Consider the following 19,002-nt stretch of genomic DNA (forward strand, 5'->3'; position numbering starts at 1 on the left):
GGCTCCAGGCCCAAATGCAGGTCACGATTCTTCATAAAACTTAGGCCTGAGTGCTTCCACCTCCAAGAGGTAACCGTTCCTCTCAGCTGAAACTCTTCACTTCACTATCTCACGTTTGAACAGAGTAAAGTTGTTTTTATATGTGATACTTTTGTACATGTAGAAATATTAATAAGTAGATATGGATGTAGACAGTTGCACAAACAAAAGGAGAAGTAGCACCTTGTATTAGAAAAATCTGTTGCTCCTAATCAGATAGATGAGTGAGACACATGACTGAAGACACCCTGAGTCACTTGGTCATCCCTCGCTGTGCAATTGATTGCTCTTCAGTTCCTGTCCTTGGCTGGCCTCGCTCCACTGACCCTATTTATTGTGGTTCTCTTAGTCCACAGCTCTGTACTGAATACCTACTTCTATATAGACACATGGTCTGCACCATTCCAAATGTGCCGAAGTCAGTCCTCCCTGTCCCCTAACCATCCTCACCACCTCCCAGGAAGAAAGTGTGTGTCACTGACTTTGTGCTGCTTGCAAATGAACACGAGGTTGCAGTCTTGGGTTGCTGTTTAGACTCCACAAGACTGTGTAGTTACTGCAGTCAGGGTGGACTTACTTCCTAGCTGTCTTTGTTGAATTAATGTGCCTTTGCTGTTGAGGGAGTTGCACATGCACACATATTAAGTTGGCACTGTGGACATCCTTCTAGTTGGGACTTTAGTTGCAGATGTCCTGAAGACATTGCCATACTCTTGTTTATTCAATTCCAAGTTGTGCATTGGGAGGGTTTGGAAATTTTGCTCAGCGGAGTTGCTGATCTGGCCAAGAATACCAGTCCATTAGGCTCTATTGTTTTCTTCATTTTATGAGATCTTTACAGTCATGCTGAATAGTAAAACGAAATTGCGAGCCCTGCCAGGCTGCCTCCAGATATCACTTGTCCAGACACACAATGTAAAATGACCTCTAGGGCAACAAGAATAACAAGTGAAAGGTCCTTTAGTCAGGCAGTGGAAGGAGGAGACTTTGGGAATCTGGAAGAGGAAACAGCGGAGAGAGAGGGATAAGATGTACCCGGAGTTGAAGGCTATTCAGGGAAATGTTTCTCTTATAGACAATGAGGACATGTCATTTTTCTAATTATATATTGCTGGTGACTGTTCTTCTGGGAATGTGGAAGAAAAAGAAAGTGAAACCAGAGATGTGCAGTGAGTGAACGCTAGAAAACTTTAATAATTAATTAGTGAACATCTATGGTACCCCAGGGCCAGGGTGCAGGGAAGATCATTGATCCATTTAATATAAACGTGGGAGAAGCTTGTTCCTGGATGTACTGTTACTCTGCTGTTGGGCTGTTGGGAAGCATGCCTGCTAATAAACAGTCCACAGTGAGGAGAGCCTCTCCTTGGCACCCCCTTCCAGTGTCTCAACAGCCTGGGTTCTAATACTAACCATTCCTTCAGATATTTTTGGCGTATGATTTTTTAAGCTGGTGACTTTTTTCTTTTTTTCCCTAGTAAATTTTAAAGTAACACATTTCTGTCACCCTGATAGGTATAAAATGATTTGTCTAAGTGTGTGATGTCTGGTTACTACTATTGACACAGATTGATTGCATGTTGTGTTTTTCCTCCTGGGGATGGTTGCCTCATTGGGAACTTTTTTGTTCATTTTGCTGTTTGGTTGTTTGTTCTGGAGACTTGGCTCTCAAAGGCAGATTTTCATTTCTACAGTAAGAAACTGCATTTGCCTTCCGGTTCTCCCTGAGATCCCAAATGATGCTTTCTTTCTCATCAGAAGCAGAGTTTGGTTTGGAGCGCTGTCATATTGTATGCTTGCTCCAGAAATGCTGCTTTTAATAAGAACCAAATATATGTGAAAGTTTGTCCTTGAATGGGAGTTTATCACTGTTGGCCTTTGAGTGAACCTGGCGCGGGAGCTGTTTCATTCAGGGCAGCATGATGTCACTGAATTCAAAAAGTTCTCTGTAGCTAGAAAAAGACACATTGTTCCCTGAAATAACCTAGAGGACTAAAAAGTGTTGGCACTTTATTGGATTCTTGGGTTCTCACTAACGGCTTCAGTGAAGCTGCTTTTTTTTCATGCTTTTCTCTGGGTACGGGAAGCAGTCTGATCCTGAGTCTCAAGGGTGTTTGGTGTATTCCTCACAAGGTTTAGTCACCAGCCTGACCTTCCTGGTGATCCTCTGAAGAGAACCTCGTCCCTATGCAGTGTGGATTTCAGATTTCTCACTGTGTTCTTAAGTGGATTTAAATTTCACTCAGGTTTTCAACATAGCTTTAAAGTAGCTAGTGCTCTTTCCCCTGGAAAGTGAGGTCAGTGTAGGTGAGCATGGTTGGATTTGATCAGCTCCCTCCTGGACCTCAGTCTCGTTACAATTAGTTGTAGGACATTGAAAAGCCTTTTACTATCCGTGAAAGTTGGGAGCCAGACTTGGGCATCTGTCACTTCTGTGGTTGACCAGCTATGTTTTCTAAGCTTCTGGAGCCATAGTTTAGATGTTTTCTTATTGTTGCCACACATACACATACAAAACAGACAAACAAACAAACAAACAAACAAACAAACAAAAAACCAGACAGACCCGAACTGAACAAAACAGAATTCCCTTTTACTGATGTCACAAGCTAGAGCTACTCACCGCATTATTTTGTTATGGGTTACTCTTTGCTTTATTGTCCATTTTAAGCAAGGGGCAATTTCTTTTAAGATGTCCAACTTTCTCCTGAATACTCGCACAACACACCCAATGCACTAAGAGGACCAGTTCTCCTTCTGCTCTCATGTAGAGAACACTCATGGTAATGCTAAAACTTCCCTGCATCTTCCTTGGCACAGAGTAGGTTTGTTGATGAAGGACTTAAGTTATTGAGATTCAGCTCTTTCTTTGGGGAGAGTTTTCAGAACCATTTGATTCTATGAAATTGAAGGATTATTATCTTTTGATCAGCAGGTGTGTGGCAGGGAATTTGCATCCCCCTGAGGTAGTAATGACTTGCTTTTGAACCGGAGTCCATCATACATGTGAAGGAGGGATTTAGCGAAACTCAGAGGTGGAGATTGGAATGTCACGTGGGTGACTATTGGTTAGTAATGATGACTAGTAGAGGCTGATACTTCATGCACAGAGTTAACAGCATGGAAGATAGTGTTTTCAGTTTTCTTTAGATAATAAAAAAAAAGTCTGTGCATGCTGATCTTTCTAGTTGGCTACAGAAGACACCTCAGAAATCAAAACCAAGATTCTTCCAAGTTTTCATAGAACTCAGAACATATTCTTTGACTACTGAGAAATTTTACGTGTGTGTTGGACTTAGGGACATAGTTATCAAACAATTTCTTTCTTTCTTTCTTTCTTTTTTTTTTTTTTTAGCTGAGGATGGAACCCAGGGCTTTGCGCTTGCTAGGCAAGCGCTCTACCACTGAGCTAAACCCCCAAAACCCCTTTCATGCATGGGGCTGATATACATAAATTCAGGTACACAACTACATATAAAAATTAATTAAACAAAAACTCTCCTTTTAAAATTAAAATAGTTCTTCACAGGGCAGTGGTGGTGCATGGCTTTAATCCCAGCTCTCAGGTGGCAGAGGTCCATGGATTTCTGAGTTCAAGGCCAGCCTTTTATATAGAGTGAGTTTCAGGACAGTGAGGGATACTCAGAGGAACCCTGTCTCAAGAAACCAAAAACAATAAATAAATAAAATAAAATAGTTGAATTATAGTTTGTGCCTACATTATTAGAATTGTGAGAAAATCATTGGTATCTTTCTAATGTTGCATCTAAATTTTGTGAAAAATAGTCCGACATAATATATTTGGGGACATTTTATTCTCCTTGGTACCAAGTACATGACCTAGTTTCTGGTGAGATTATTGGTTATTGATGGACACAGGCCGCCCTAGCATCCATTTTTGTCTCTGTTCCTGTCTTGTGGTCCTCTGAACTTTGCCTGTTACTGTTGCACACGTACCAGGTGCTCTGCCCTTCCTGAACTCTATTCAAGATGACGCAGCTTTAAAGGAGTAGTTGAGAACCTGTCTATCACTGTCACGTTTGGTGCCTGTCACTCAGCAGGATTGTTTCCCTTCTAATCCTAAGGAGTGACTGGAAAGTGTGTAGATTCTGCTCCAATCAGATGCCCTTTTTGTTTTATTTTCCCTGGGACCTGGTATATCATTTCCCTCCCTGAGACAGTGAATGCAGACTACTCTACCTACTAGGATTAGAGAAAGTTTAAAACATCAGTAGATGCAGGGGAGAAAGGAAGGCTATTCAATTAATATGGAAGATATTTCTCCTACACTTTAATTTTTCTGTCTTCTGGTACTGCCAGAGCATCTTAATTAGGAACCCAGTGAGCAGAAGGCCATTCTGAATCTCTGTGGAGGAGTCCATCATTCAAATTCCTGGTTTCCTTTTCTTGTCTTCTTTTTTCCTTCTGGCAGTTTAAAGGAGACCTATTTATTGTCACTGTTTCACATATACAAAGAGTTCATTTCTGTGTTGTATATTTGGAATATTTACTACTTCCTGTGTAAAGCAGATGCGGACAGAGAGGCTCCTCCTCCACCCCACTTCCTCATCCTCCTCCCACTCCTGTGGGAAATTCCAAGCATACCCACAACCAGATAACAATAGTGCAGCAAGCCAATAAAGTGCCAGCTCAAGACCAGTGTTGTTCTGGCCATAGCTCCACCCCATCCTCGCCCTGAGACCGTCCTGGCCTCCATCGTGTCCACAATTTCATGAAGTTCTAGAACATGAAGAACATCTGTTGCTGTCACTTACTCTAGAAACAAAACTGCAGCCTTACACTTGATATTTTTTTCAGTGCTTATTCTGAGAAAGCTCTGACTTTAGGTCCAGGGCATGTGGTATGCCACACTGTCTCTGAGAATTCACATTAGGTTTTGCTCTCTTGTGGAAAGGTGGTTTACTCTCCTGCTTAAAGCTGGATAGTCATCCCATCACATGACTTGAGCTTGACTACCCAAATCGTTGTACTTAGTTACTTCATCTTACCTTGGTAATGCTCAGATATCTACATGACTCATTACACTTCATTAAAATCTTTTCCCTTCTCATCTGCTCACAGCATGTGCTGTCACCTATTCAAGCTTTTTGTTATTTTTTTAATGGCATTTTCTGATTTGTTTTTTGGACTAGTATTTTCATGCCCAAGTTGGCATGAACATGGAATCCTCTGCCTTCTGTACGCTGAGATTGGACTCATAGCCATAGACATGACTACCCCATCTCTTTGTGAATACTAATTTAAGGGAGGAGAGGTAATTGAGAGTTAGTTACTCCTGGTTTTGTCTGTGGCAAGAATTTAAAAATCAAAGGTGATGAATGGTTTAGAAACGGCTGCCTCTCGAAAACACCAGTTGACTTACCATCTTTACAGTATATCCTAGAATTAGTCCCAAAATAATGTTGGAATAATAATGGATATTTGTTAGGATACTCTTTTATTTATGATGCCATTTGCCATCATAAAAGATGTAGTTGTGTGGCTTTGTGATCATTTGGGTTTCATGCTAAATTTCAACATGCCTGTGCTAGAGAACCATGGTTTTGAAGAACCAGCAGTTAATGGTTTGGACTATTGAAAATCTTACATTTCAAAACTATGTTTATATCTTTCAATAAACACTGAATAAGGTCCCAAATAAGATTGGCATCACCTTTACTGCTCATGGATATATGTATTAAGCATTTCATGGAATCTGTATTAAGAATAGTTAAAATGCTTGTTTCCTTTTTAGTAGTCTGTGCTAGAGATGTTTGGGGTGTAGATGTATTTACAAATATCTCTGGTAGAGGAAATGATGAGATTGTTTCCTGTTACAGCCATGACTCTTCACTGCTCATCCTGCTCCCACTCCTTCACCCAAGCCTTTTCTGGTTCTCTGTCCCAGTTAACTTCATTGCTTCGTTTCTCTGAAGGGAGGTGGGGGGCTGGGGAGCTGGGCATTCGGCCCAGTTTTACTGTGAACCTAAAAGTGCTTTAAAAATTGGGATGGAGGGAATTCATAGACATCAGGACTGACTGATTGTACCTGAGGTTGTGAAGATGCAGCATTTGAGTAAACTGTTGGAACTCAGTGAATGTTAGAAACGTTTTGTTGTTTGGGCTGAGGAGCACGGGAGCTGCTTGAGTGTTGGCCCTGCATGCAGGAAGAACTGGGTTGGATTCCTAGCACTAGAGAAAGCTAGCATAGGTGCAGAGCTTTAATCCTAGCAAGGTGGAGCAGGGTGACCAGAAGTTCAAAGTCAAGGCTGGGCTTGATATTGCATGCACTTAACCCCAGCACTTAAGAGGCAGAGACAGGAGGATCTCTGTAGTTCAAGGCCAGCCAGGACTATATAGTGAGACCCTGCCTCAAAAAGGGTTCAAAGTCATCCTCAGCTGCATAGTGACTGGGCTTCATAAAATCTGTTTCCAACAAACCAACAGACACTAATAAATGAACAACGAGGGCTGGGGATTTAGCTCAGTGATAGAGCGCTTGCCTAGCAAGCACAAGGCCCTGGGTTCGATCCTCAGCTCAAAAAAAAAAAAAGAACAATGCACCTTACTGCTTTTTCTAACTATAGGTTCTCTTTGTAGAAGAATATAGACTAGTTTCAACTGTATCAGAGTACTAAAGGATTATAGAAATTACCCAGAATAGCCGAGAAAGACAATATTTGAATAGATGAATTTTTTCATCGATTGAAAGTGTTTCTCAAACATCATGCCTTTTTATTCCTTCACTGTAGGTAAAAATAATGAATGGGTTCTTTGAATCCATTATAGGAAACCTTGCAGGTAGCTCTGCTGCCTCCTCAGTGAACTTTGTGTGTTCAGATGGATTCATTACTCCTTTCCTTGGGATCTCATTGCTAAATTTCTAGAGTTTTGTTTGAGTTTTGATTTTGTTTGTTTGTTTGTTTGTTTTCTAGACAGGGTTTCTCTGTGTAACTTTGGAACCTGTCCTAGAACTCTCTCTCTATAGACAAGGCTGGTGTTGAACTCACAGAGATCCACCTGCCTCTGCCTCCTGAGTGCTGGGAGGCACCACTGCCCAGCTGATTTTTTTTTTTTTTTAATGAATCCTCTTACTGTTGCCCAGGCTAACCCTGATAAGATCCCTTCCTGTAGCCTCCTAAGTAGCTGGGTACAACATTTGCCAACAGCCTGGCCAGTTTACTGTTAGTTGGAGAGCTTTCTAAGAATTTGTTTGATCATTGGTTCATGAATTTCCCATGTTTTATGCTATATTATCTATTTGAGCTGATTTTGTTCTCATCTGTCTTTCCATTGCACAATTTGGAGAGGTTTAAATTCTTTTTCTTCTTCTTCTGTAGCTCTTCCCCCTGGAAGTCCTGGCCCCATTACTCGACATGGGTCCTATGACAGTTTAGCCTCTGACCATAGTGGACAGGAAGATGAAGAATGGCTTTCCCAGGTAAAACTCGGATATTTGGGATTTATTGCAATAAGGGAGCATGGAAATATGCATTTATTCTATTCTTTTCTTTATAGGAAAATGGAGATTAGAAAATTGGTAACTCTTTGTGAGTCACCAGAATTATGAGTATTTCCTTATTAAGAATGTCTTAGCAATATTGCTCCAGGAATCCACACATATATTTTCCTTGTACATTTTACATAATTCCTTCATTGATATTGTCTGTGCTTTGCAAATGTTTGCTTTGATGCAGGGCACACAGAATGTCCAAATGCTTTCATTAGGGAAGTTGAGCATTGCTTTCTGCTAGTTCCTGCTGGAATTCCTTTCCTGGCTTCACCCAGGCCACGCTGTTATTGGTGGCCTCTAAACCATTCCTAAAACAGCTTCACCCAGTCACCCCTCACCTTACTATGTTGTGGCTCTGTCTTCAAGTGAAGCGCTCTGATTTCAAAGCAACTTGGGCAGATTTCACAGTGGGGCGATTACAGTGACTTCATTATAGATGCTGTCGTGTCTGCCTCCAGCCTGACATCATTTGGTGAGGTTAATGACCTATCTCGCATTACCCATTTGGCAGCTTTTATCGGACAGGTGCCTCAGAGAAGTGGGACCCTTTGTGATGTTCTCGGGGAGGGTGGTCTGAAAAGCTGCAGTGGCTCTAGAAACTGGAGGACAAACCATTTCTGCTTGATGTGTGTTTACTCCAACACCCCAGCAATGCTCACAGGATGCTCCGTAAAAGACAGTCCTTCTCCTGACATGATGAGGTCCTTCCTCCCCTGGTAACCTCCAGATAAAAAAACCCACTGTGCACAAGTTCTGTCCAGGGGTGCTGGCAAAGAACCCCCTGTCCCTCACTTCAGCTTTGCTTTCAGAAGAAGCAGTAATGTGTGCTGTCAGGGTGAAAGTGCATGCAATATGTTTGTCCTGCACACAACAGGAACGGGAATGCTGCAACATCTGGCTATCGCCGCAGTGAAATTGCACAGGCATATGTTTACCTCTCGGCTCTGTGACACTGATGGTTTTGAGCTTAAAATATACACAATTCTTTATCTGTGGCCTAATTTACATTGCCAAATGCAACTCTGAGAATCAGAAATCACTGTCCTTGATCTCAGTGTTTTCTCCCTGTCATTAGTGGGTATGTGAATACCCTTCCCAGACCAGCATGCCTGGGCCCTCTCGAACTCGCACACGCCTTTGCACCCTGTGAACCTTGTCAGTTGTGTTTTGTTAAGACTTAATCACTGCAATCTGAGAAATGTAATTAAATATAAAAGAATGAGGGCAAGACTCAAGGCACGTGGGAAGCCAGTTGGATAAAGCCTTTTTGCACAGAGGTGGATACAGCACCGGCAAGACTGGGGGAAGTACAGTTGACTTTTGCTGAAGATTTGCAGAAGCTGTATTCAAAAGGATCGTTTGCAGAGTCCTTTTCAGGGTCCCCCGACTTCTGTCTCTTTTTTCTCACAGTATTGAGTGTAATCCTGGCAGCGCTCCACCCCTTCCATGGAGCGTGATGCTTATAAAACTTGTGAATTACTGTTTTACTGTGTGTAAGACCCTTTGTCAATGTTTGTGACAGTTGAGAAAACATTTTGATCAAGTATCAGTTACACAAAAGAAAACATAATAACTGCTTTATTGAAAAATAGATGTTTGGGCTGGAGAGACAGCTCAGTGGTTAAGTGCGTTGAGTCCCCAGCTCCCACACTGGGAGACTCACAGCTGCCTGTAATCTTGCTCCTAGGGATGCCATGCTATCATCTGCATTCCTGGGCACCTGCACATATGTGACATATCCTCACACAGATACATACACATAAAGATAAATCTTGAAAAATTGCATGAAAAGTAGATGTGAGAACATTTGGAAGCAACATAAATATACTATTGTATTATACAAGGAAAGCAGCTTCACTTGTGAAATTATTTGGGACCTTATCTAAGTTTTGTAGAGCCAAGAACAACTGCACATTTTTCAAGAGCTTGAAAGAACTGCTTTTAGTTGCTCCCATTGCGTGCCCACATTGTGGTAAATACTGACTTTGTTGGGTTTACAAAGGCAGTCAGTCCCTAAGGAGCTGATACTAGTTCCATGGGTAGACAGCTCAGGTTTTGAACTCTACAATCCCTTTTGCTTTCATGGAATCTTTGTGTTTTAGATATATTGTGCATATGTTGATATATGTACATTTCTACAATTTGGGTTAAATTTTTTGAGATTATAATATAATTACATAATTTCCCCTTTCTCTTTCTTCTTTTCAAACTCTTCTATGTTACCCCCCCCCCCATTTTCTTTTTATTTCGTGGTGCTGGTGGTGCTGGTGGTGGCGTGTGTGTGTGTGTGTGTGTGTGTGTGTGTGTGTGTGTTCCTAAATAGGTAATTACAGCCTGCTCAGTATAACATTCTATGTGTATTCTCAAGGCTGACCATTGGTATTGGGTAGCCAGTTTGTGTACCCTTTCCTGGGAAAGAGCGTTTCTGCCCCTCAGCATTCCTTAGTCGCCTGCAGGTCTTTGTCTGTGGCTGGGGCTCTGTGAGGACGCCCCTTCTGTGTTAGCACAACTCTTGCTGTCATTCCTGTCCAGTCATGTTTAGGCAGCCATGTTTGTGAGACTTCATGGGTGTACCTTCTCAGACATCTCCAGGAGGCACGGTCTCGCAACCAACTTCCTGTCTCTCTGGTTCTTAAACTCTTTCTGTGCCCTCTTCCACACTCATCCCTGAGACATAGATGTAGGAATATGTTGTAGGTATATTCATCAAGACTGGGCTCCACAGCTGTGCATTTGATTGGTTATAGTTTTCTGTAATGGTCTCTATCTGTTTCAAAGGGATGATGGGGGTAAGAACCAATCTGTGAGAATATAGGGAGAGGTTATGCTGCCTTAGTAAAGTGGAGGATGTAGATTCTTCTCCAAGACCCATTTCCATATTAGTCTCCGGTAGTTAGCTAGGTTTCCAGAACGGAGTGATTTTCCTCTTGTTGAGCAGGTCTTGGTCCAGTTAGAGGGCTGTTGCTTACCCCTCAGGCATATGTACCACTATTGTGCCCTGAGTGCTTGGTGCCTTGCTGGTCATTGTGGTTCACAGGTGCCAGAGCTGGTTTGCTTCCCTCCTTTGGAAGCTTGAATGGCAAATTCTGCTATCATGAAAGCTAGTTCCCAGGTAGGAGAATTTCAGGTCAGATCCAGTAGAGTACTCTGGCTCCTGTGTCTGAACTGCATGGTATCTTCAGCAATAGGGACTTGCCTTCCTCATCTGGGGCATAACCAAGGGCAACAGCAGCAGTCTATAATGTTTTGAGAGTCTTTGACAACCCTGACCAACAACGCAAAAGAGGGCTTCTCAACTCTGGTACTGGGACTTTTGTTACACTATAGCTCTTGCAGGAAGCAATTTGGGATAACATTTTATGTAGTTGGAGTTTTCCTGCCTGGCCCAGTCAGGACAAATCTCTCTTACCTGCCAGTCCCACAGTCGCTCAGACCCAACCAAGAAAGCACACAGAATCTTACATTGTTTAGAAACTGTATGGCCGTGGCAGGCTTCTTGTTATCTACTTTTTCTATCTTAAATTAACCCATTTCTGCTTATCTATACTTTGCCACATGGCTTGTAGCTTACCAGTATCTTTACATGTTGCTTTTCATGGCGGCAGCTGGCGGTGTCTCCCAAGCCTTCTACTTCCCAGAATTCTCTTCTCTCTTGTCCCGCCTATACTTCCTGCCTGGCCACTGGCCAATCAGAACTTTATTTACACAGAGCGATATCCACAGCACTTCCCCTTTTCTTTTTTTTTTAAGGAAGGTTTTAACTTTTACATAGTACAATTACATATAACAAAACAATTATCAAGCAAGATTTACAGTTACAATATTAAAGAAGATATCCTATCTATCTTATATTTGTGAGTCTAAGGTTTTATATCTAACTTATCTTTTACCATAATTGAGGAAATTATAACTATCTAGTCTTCAACCACATCAAAGACCTCAGAAGGATATAATATTACCTGAGAAGGATGCAAGCAACTTTTGGGAGTCTTGCAGGGTAGACAGAGACAGCTGGCAGCCTGAACAGTCACTTAATGTTCCTTTGTAAAGTTGGGGCATTTGTCTTCAGCCCACAGGGCTAGAGTCTCTCGATCACTTCTCTCAGTGTCCTGTAGAATGTCTGGCAGTTTCCTCTGCGAAGCAGGAACCTGAAGGACCATTTTGTCAAGCAAAGTTTAGTGGTCACCTTTCTATGGGTCCTGCATGTCTAGTCGATCAAGCAGGCCAGGCAAGAACAGTTTCTTGCCCAAATGGCTATTTTTGCAAAGGTGAAGATAAGATATGAAGTGTCTTCAATGCCCATCCTCCTCTCTGAAGTAAATCAGTGCTGCCAGGAGCAGACATGTCTCACTGTCCAGAAAGTCTAAATTTTAAAAATATTTTAAATGCCATATTCTGTAGACCTTTGAAGTGTTTGAGGATTACCTGTCTATCTGAAATATCTCTCTGTATATCTAGAAGACTTAACTAACATGGCTATGAGTATGATTATCACAGATGATTAATTATTAATCTATTTTTAATTATCCATTACAATTTTAAATGAGCTATACAAACATAATACCTTAAACACGATTAGAAATATACACATAGTACAACAAAATTAACTTTAAGTTTGTATCAACAGACTAAAATCTATACCAATGTAAAACATTTTAAACAAGTTGTTGCTCTTTAGAAGTAAGTTCATTAATCTACCCTTTCATCCTATCATATCTATATCATATCCCCTTTTTATCTTTAGAAAGAGATCACATTTATAATCAACCTTTTTTAAATAAAATAGTGGTTTTTCTCTGTCCCACATCAGAGGGCTCTTCTGATTTAGGACACAAGAAACTCTTAACCTTTTCTTTTAACAATATGTCTGGGTTTAGAGAAGGAGCGAGCCAATTCCATCTCCAAAGCCAGCTTGATAATTTTGGGAAATTGGGCGTAGTTTCTCTTACTACTTCCTGCTGGAGGGGGGCGCTGTATCTTATGGGGATACAAAAAAAATTTTAGGATTATGGAGTAGTCCGTGAGGGTAAACCTCTGAGCCAGTTGTCTTGAAACCATTCTGGATGTCGGATCATCTGGGCCATGGTGTCTTCGGAGAACTTTCAGGTGGTGTTGGCTGATCAAACCTGATGTATCTTAATCTGGAACAAATCCACAGCCTCTGGCTTTCTGTGGAAACAAAAGCAGAGACTCCTTTCCAAAGCAACATATCCTTATATCCAAATTTTGAAGTCAAAGTACCTTTAAAATTTACATATTTGTTTAACTCAACAGCTTTTATGATCAAATCTTTTTCTGCAGTTAAAAATCCTTTTAATTATCCATTTCAATTTAAAATGAGCTGTACAAACATAATACCTTAAACACGATTAGAAATATACACATAGTACAACAAAATTAACTTTAAGTTTGTATCAATAGACTAAAATCTATATCAATGTAAAACATTTTAAACAAGTTGTTGCTCTTTAGAAGTAAGTTCATTAATCTACCCTTTCATCCTATCATATCTATATCAATTTTATTTTAAATTTTGTACATATGTATGTGTATATGTGTATATGTGTATTGGGGTTTTCTGAGAGTTCAGAAAGGAGTACTGCACCCCTAGACCTGGACTTGAAAGCCATTTGAGCCTTCGGTTGTGTGCTGGGAACTCAATTGAACTCCCCTCTGAGAACAGGAGCGTCCATGTAGGTGACGACTGTGACTGTATTTTACCTCAGGTGCTGTCTTCTTTACTTCACTAAACTGGAAAGTGGGTTTAAGAAGAGGTGCAGGGCTTGTGAAGTGACCTCTCCAGGCCATAATACATCAAAACCACAATTCCGTCTCTTTTTCAGGTTGAAATTGTGACACACACTGGACCCCACAGGCGCCTGTGGATGGGTCCCCAGTTCCAGTTTAAAACCATCCACCCCTCAGGCCAGACTACAGTCATATCATCTAGTTCATCTGTATTGCAATCTCACGGACCTAGCGACACGCCACAACCACTCTTGGATTTTGATACAGATGATCTAGATCTCAACAGTCTCAGGTAAGAGATAGGCAACTCGGCAGTTACTTGCAAGACAGGATTAAAGTCTTCCTTTGAAACATGTGTCCTGTGCAGTGTTCACATTTCTATCTTGGTGCTGACTCCATGTTACCTGTCGACACTCAGGGGCTGAGTACATGCAACACATCCTTTTGAAATGCCTTTTTGCTAAGACCAGAGGCTTATGCCCCTTTGTTCATATGGTGAATGTGCCTTTCCTCATCTTTCCTTCACCTGGGCCTTTCTCATTACCTTGCATCATGCAAGATGGAGTGTTAGTGAGATTCATTTGTAATTTGTGGCCTGGATCTTCCCAGGTACTCTTTACTTCTTATATGTCAGAATTATATACATATCTAAAAATATGCTTTTCATTTTGATTTCTGTGATGCAGTTTTGTTATTTTTAAGTTTTGGAATCTAGTATTTGCATAGCATTTAATTTGTCTGTCTAAGACACCAGTAGATACTGAAAGGCTCAGTCTAATGTAATACAATCTCCATTTTACTTGTCTTCTCTTTTAAAAGAATTCTAGTACTGGGATATGTCTGAGTGCTAAAGGGTTTTCTCATATGGCTGAGGTTGAGTCCAGTCAGCCTCCATCAGGAAAAAAAATCAATCTGTTAATAAACTCTGGCTGGGTATAATTGCACACATCTTTAATCCCAGCATTCAAGAGGCTAAGATGGGTGGTTTGTGAGTTCAAGGCTGTAAGAACATCCTTTGCAAAATTTTTAGATATCTATTATGTATTGTATGTTTTAAAAAATAAAATTATGGGAGATTATATTCTAATCACATGATGAAATAACAAAACCAGGGCTAGAGACATGGCTCAGCAGTTAAGAGCACTGACGGCTGGCTCTTTAAGAGGACCTGGGTTCAATTCCCAGCACCCACATGGCAGCTCACAACTGTCTGTAACTCACGTGCCAGGGGATCTGACACCCTCACATAGACATACACACAGGCAAAACACCAATGTATATAAAATTTAAAAAATTATAAAAATTTCTAAAATAAAAATATAACAAAGCCAAGCTGGATATGATGGTGCATGCCTTTAATCATAGTACTCCAACAGAGCTGGTTTGATCTCTGTGATTTCAAACTCAGACAGGACCACATAAGAGAGACCTTGTCTCAAAACAAAACAAAACCAAAATGGTTGCCCGGATAGATTAAGCTTTTGGAAATTTTTTCATTCTTTAAAGGCAGGACATAGTTGCTGTGTACATGCCAGGCACTCAGTTTGGAGCTGGGAACTATGCATAGAAGGGCTGGGATGTAAATGATGTCACTTGTCCACCTGACTTTCCTTGTGGTGGTGTCCAGAGCATTGACCATTTCACTGTCTGCACAGAAACTCTTTCTCTCATTCCCAATCCTTTCTGACTCCTCAGATCTACTGCTAAAGCCAGAATCCAGGGTTTCTTTTGTTTCTTAATTTTTAAAATTTTGTTTGTTTAGTGTCTGGTTCTGATTCTGCAGCCCAGGTTGTTCTGGAATTCACTGTGTAGTCAGGATGGTTTTGAACCCATGATTGTCCTTCTGCCTCAGCCTCCTACTGGATGCTGGGGTTATAGGCGTGATGTAGCACGCCTGGCCTAGGTTCATTCCTGACATCTCTTTTCTCCTGTGAACATATGTTCATGGAGTCATGCCATTTCTATCCCAGAATATATCTGGAAATTTGAAACCTATTCCCTTATGAGCCATCTATGCTTTCAATAAGGTCTTTAGTTTTCTATTTTTATGGTTTTGCTTTTGTTCCGCCAATGCTTAATTTTTCTTTTTATTGACATGTTCTGGCTATACAGCTCAGGCTGGCTTTGAACTTGTGATCCCTCCTCTCCTGTCTTCCAAATGCTTGGATTCTAATCATGTACCATTAGCTTAACTAAGTGTTTTGTTCTTTTGTACCCTTGTTTTTGTTCTGTTTTGTTCCTTCCCTCTGCGGAACCCCTCCCCCCCCTCCCCCCCCTCCTGCTTCCTCCCTTCCATAGGGCTAAAGGCAGAACTTGGGGCCTTGTACATGGTGGGCATGTGCTCTGCCACGCTGCTACCTCCTCAGGCCTTGATGTGGTTTTAGCATGGTTTCTAAGGATGAAGTTTTCTCCTAAGTCCTAGTTTAAGCCCCTGTTTAGTGCTCATCTTTCCGTGAGCTTGGTTTGCTTTCAGTGATCCCCATCTTGCACTTCATTTTGTTACAGTTTCTAAGCATGACCCCAAGATGTCAGACAGTGAATATAGACTGCCGGACCACACTCAGTGTTGCTAGTTATTAAACATGGGCTAATATGGCAGGACATTGGACCTCTTCTTTAAAACTTATGACTTAAGTAGTCAAGGCTATCCTTTAGTATCCTATACATGTTTACAGCATCACATGATTATGTAGTAATCAGTAGTAAAACTTTTAAAGCAGGAGGCCTTTATCTCTAAACTATTTATTCTCTCTGTGAAATGCACAAGATCCTACCACGTTTTCCCTAGACACCATCACCAGGTGCTGTTGGAGTCCCCCACTTTTTGTCATATGAAAGCATCCTTAGTGCCTATGTGCATTGCATCTACTACCCTCTTGCTTCATTCAGCTTTCACTGGGCATCTTATCTCAGATACGGTCCTACTAATATTTTATAACAATTTATTTTTTAAACAGCTCTACATTTTCAAAATTCTTTCAGTTTTCTTAAAGACCCTTCCTTTGTAAATATGAAGGAGCTCCTAGTATTGTTCTAATCTAACTTTAAAATTGCTTATCTTGATTGACTAGTGTTGCAGTGTTTGTTGATATTAAATGTATTTATCCCAGATATACGTTTATATGTTTGTTTTGATTGTATTTATAATTTGTACTTTAGGGTTTGAACAAATAGGCTTGTTTACAGTCTTGCTGAAGACTTTAACTTCTAGCCAGTTATGCCTGTGTGTATTCCCAGCACTTGAGAGGGTGAAGTAGGAAGGTCTGAAGCCAGCCTGGCTTACAGAAGAAGACCCAGCTTTAATGAGAGATGTGTGTTTTAATTTTACCATCCTTCAGTGTCCATTATGATTCAGTCTAGCAGCCAGTCAGTAGTCACCTTATCTCAGTTCTCCATGCTGGCTCAGCTGCTCTCCCCTTGGGTATGTCCCTTTGGCCTCAGTGGTCAGATGGCAGGACATTGGACCTTTTCTTTAAAACTATGAAGGACTTTTTTTCTTTTTAAATCTCAGCTCATCCTGGGTGTTGATTTCATTGTCCTTTTCCCCATATGATACCATTAAGGTTGGTATAGTACTGGGCATGGTTGCCCAGTTATCTTTAATCCTAGGGTACGGTTACCTTTAATCCCAGCACAAAGGCAGTAGATCTTATGATTTCAAGCCCAGCCTGGTCTGCATAGCTGAACAGATCCAGATATTGCCTAGCTCCAAGAGAAGCCTGTCTGATGTGCACAATCGTGTATTGCTTAGTGAGAAGTTGTGTGATGATTGTGTTGTTGTGAACAGTCTATTGTCAACTTGCACAAACCGTGATAGCCATATCACTATATAGTGTGATCTTATTGGCCACCATCAAATATGCTGTCTGTCACTGACTACATCTCCTATCTTCCTGTCCTGCACTTTTATTACCTTTGACATTTCATTCTGAACCTTAGTTTTCCTTAGTAGCAGTTCATGAGTAGTTTTTATCTGTAAACGTCCTCATATTTTACATTTTATTTCAACTTGCTCCTGAAATAACATTATGCATACTGTTAATGTTCAGTAAAAATCCGACTGTGTGAATTACCAGAAGTGCACACATTGCTCCCTCTCACTACCTGGGACTTAGAACTTTCAATTGTAGTTATAATAATAGTATTTGGTCTACAGCAACTGGAGACTCAGCATTTATATATTGTCCTTCCTGAGCTCCTTCGTATTATGTAATCAACCAGTTTTGCTGAAGCCTAAATTCATTATTATGTAGGATTTGATAATCTTATGGAAGTTACTTAGTAGCTGCTCTGGCTGACCTCTGCAGCATAACACAGCGTAGTTATAGTCTCTTATCCTCGGTAATAAAGTAACAGTGATGACAATATGACAGTGTCTTAAATATTTAAATTATGGCTAGGTGTGCACACCTTTAATCCCAGCACCTGGGAGGCAGAGGCAGGCGGATCTCAGTGAGTTCGAGGCCAGCCTGGGCTACAGGGAGAGTTCCAGGACAGCCAGGCTGTACCATTGCTGTCTTCTGTTATACCTAGCTCTGGTGCCGTTTGGGAAATGTTCATATGTGTGCTTTGGAAAAGCTAACATTTTCACTGTATTTTCCTTCTTTTTCCAACTCTATTAATTTTTTTTCACTTCAGTTTTTCTTTTCCACTACTTCTCAATCTACTGAACAACACAAGTTAATAAGAAGAAGTTAGAGTGTGCCTGGTAAGGTGGGAATGTTATGTGTTTAGAGCTTTGGTCTTGTGTAGGCGTTCAGGACTGTAGCTCCTTTTTCGTCTGGTTTTAGAATGTATGGTTGTTTAATGGATTAAGCCATCCCAGTATACCTGATTTAAGGTCTGTTGTAGGAAGTGACAGTTTCCATGCCAGTAACATATGTGAACTAAATGAAATTGCATTGCAGGATCCAGCCGGTCCGCTCTGACCCAGTCAGCATGCCAGGGTCATCTCGTCCAGTCTCTGATCGAAGGGGAGTTTCCACAGTGATCGATGCTGCCTCAGGTAGGGTGCTTACAGAGTATTCCTTGGCTTTTAAGTTCTATTTTCTTACACACTGGAGAGGATGATACTCATTTTCTTTCCTATGTTGTTTTGTTGGTTGAGGTTTTCTATGTCTTAGTACAGTTGTGTGCCTCTATTTGCTACTGAAAACTGCTGTGTATTCAGACATTCTTAGTGTTGCTGAGTGGGAAGGTGGAGCCGGCCCTTGATTAAATGTAATGAACATAGTATTGAAGGCTACAGGGTTGATGACTGTTTGCCTTTGATCACGTGAAATGTCAAGTAGTAACCTTGACAGAGAGCATAAATACAGTATATGGATTCAATTTACTCGACCTGTGGATGTCAAAGTGCCTGGTACTTCTGTGGCGGCAGAGGCCGTCCAAATGTGCTGTTTTAGATAGCTTCACGGAGCTGAGAAATTCATCAGCTTAACCCTGGTGTGTCTCCTACAGTTCTTAATTTCCTAACCTTGCAATCAGCCTGTGAATGTAGCATTAATTTCCTGGAACATGACTCCTTTGTTTCTCTTTGGCGGCTGCTTCATTTGTACTACAGGGATGTTCTTGGCAAAGCCTAGTGCGTCACTGAGCTGATTGTGATGTGCACTTCCTTGTGTCTAAGATGAATGAAGGAAGGGAGAATGATGGTGCACACAGTATTGCTACATGTGGGGAATGTCTGAAGATCTCATAGG

General features: G+C 41.1%; 1 protein-coding gene across 8 annotated transcripts in view; it reads left to right on the forward strand.

Moving 5' to 3' along the window:
- The window catches only part of Bcas3 (BCAS3 microtubule associated cell migration factor), a 502,893-nt gene that overhangs the window by 227,884 nt on the left and 256,007 nt on the right, over positions 1-19,002 (forward strand). For all 8 annotated transcript variants that reach the window (XM_036195473.1, XM_036195472.1, XM_036195479.1 and 5 more), the window contains 3 exons: positions 7,380-7,480; positions 13,396-13,592; positions 18,208-18,305. In XM_036195473.1, coding sequence (XP_036051366.1) covers positions 7,380-7,480; positions 13,396-13,592; positions 18,208-18,305 — 396 coding nt within the window. The remainder of the gene's footprint in view (positions 1-7,379; positions 7,481-13,395; positions 13,593-18,207; positions 18,306-19,002) is intronic.

Source organism: Onychomys torridus, chromosome 8 (genome assembly GCF_903995425.1).
Source record: "Onychomys torridus chromosome 8, mOncTor1.1, whole genome shotgun sequence".
Lineage (NCBI taxonomy): Eukaryota > Metazoa > Chordata > Mammalia > Rodentia > Cricetidae > Onychomys > Onychomys torridus.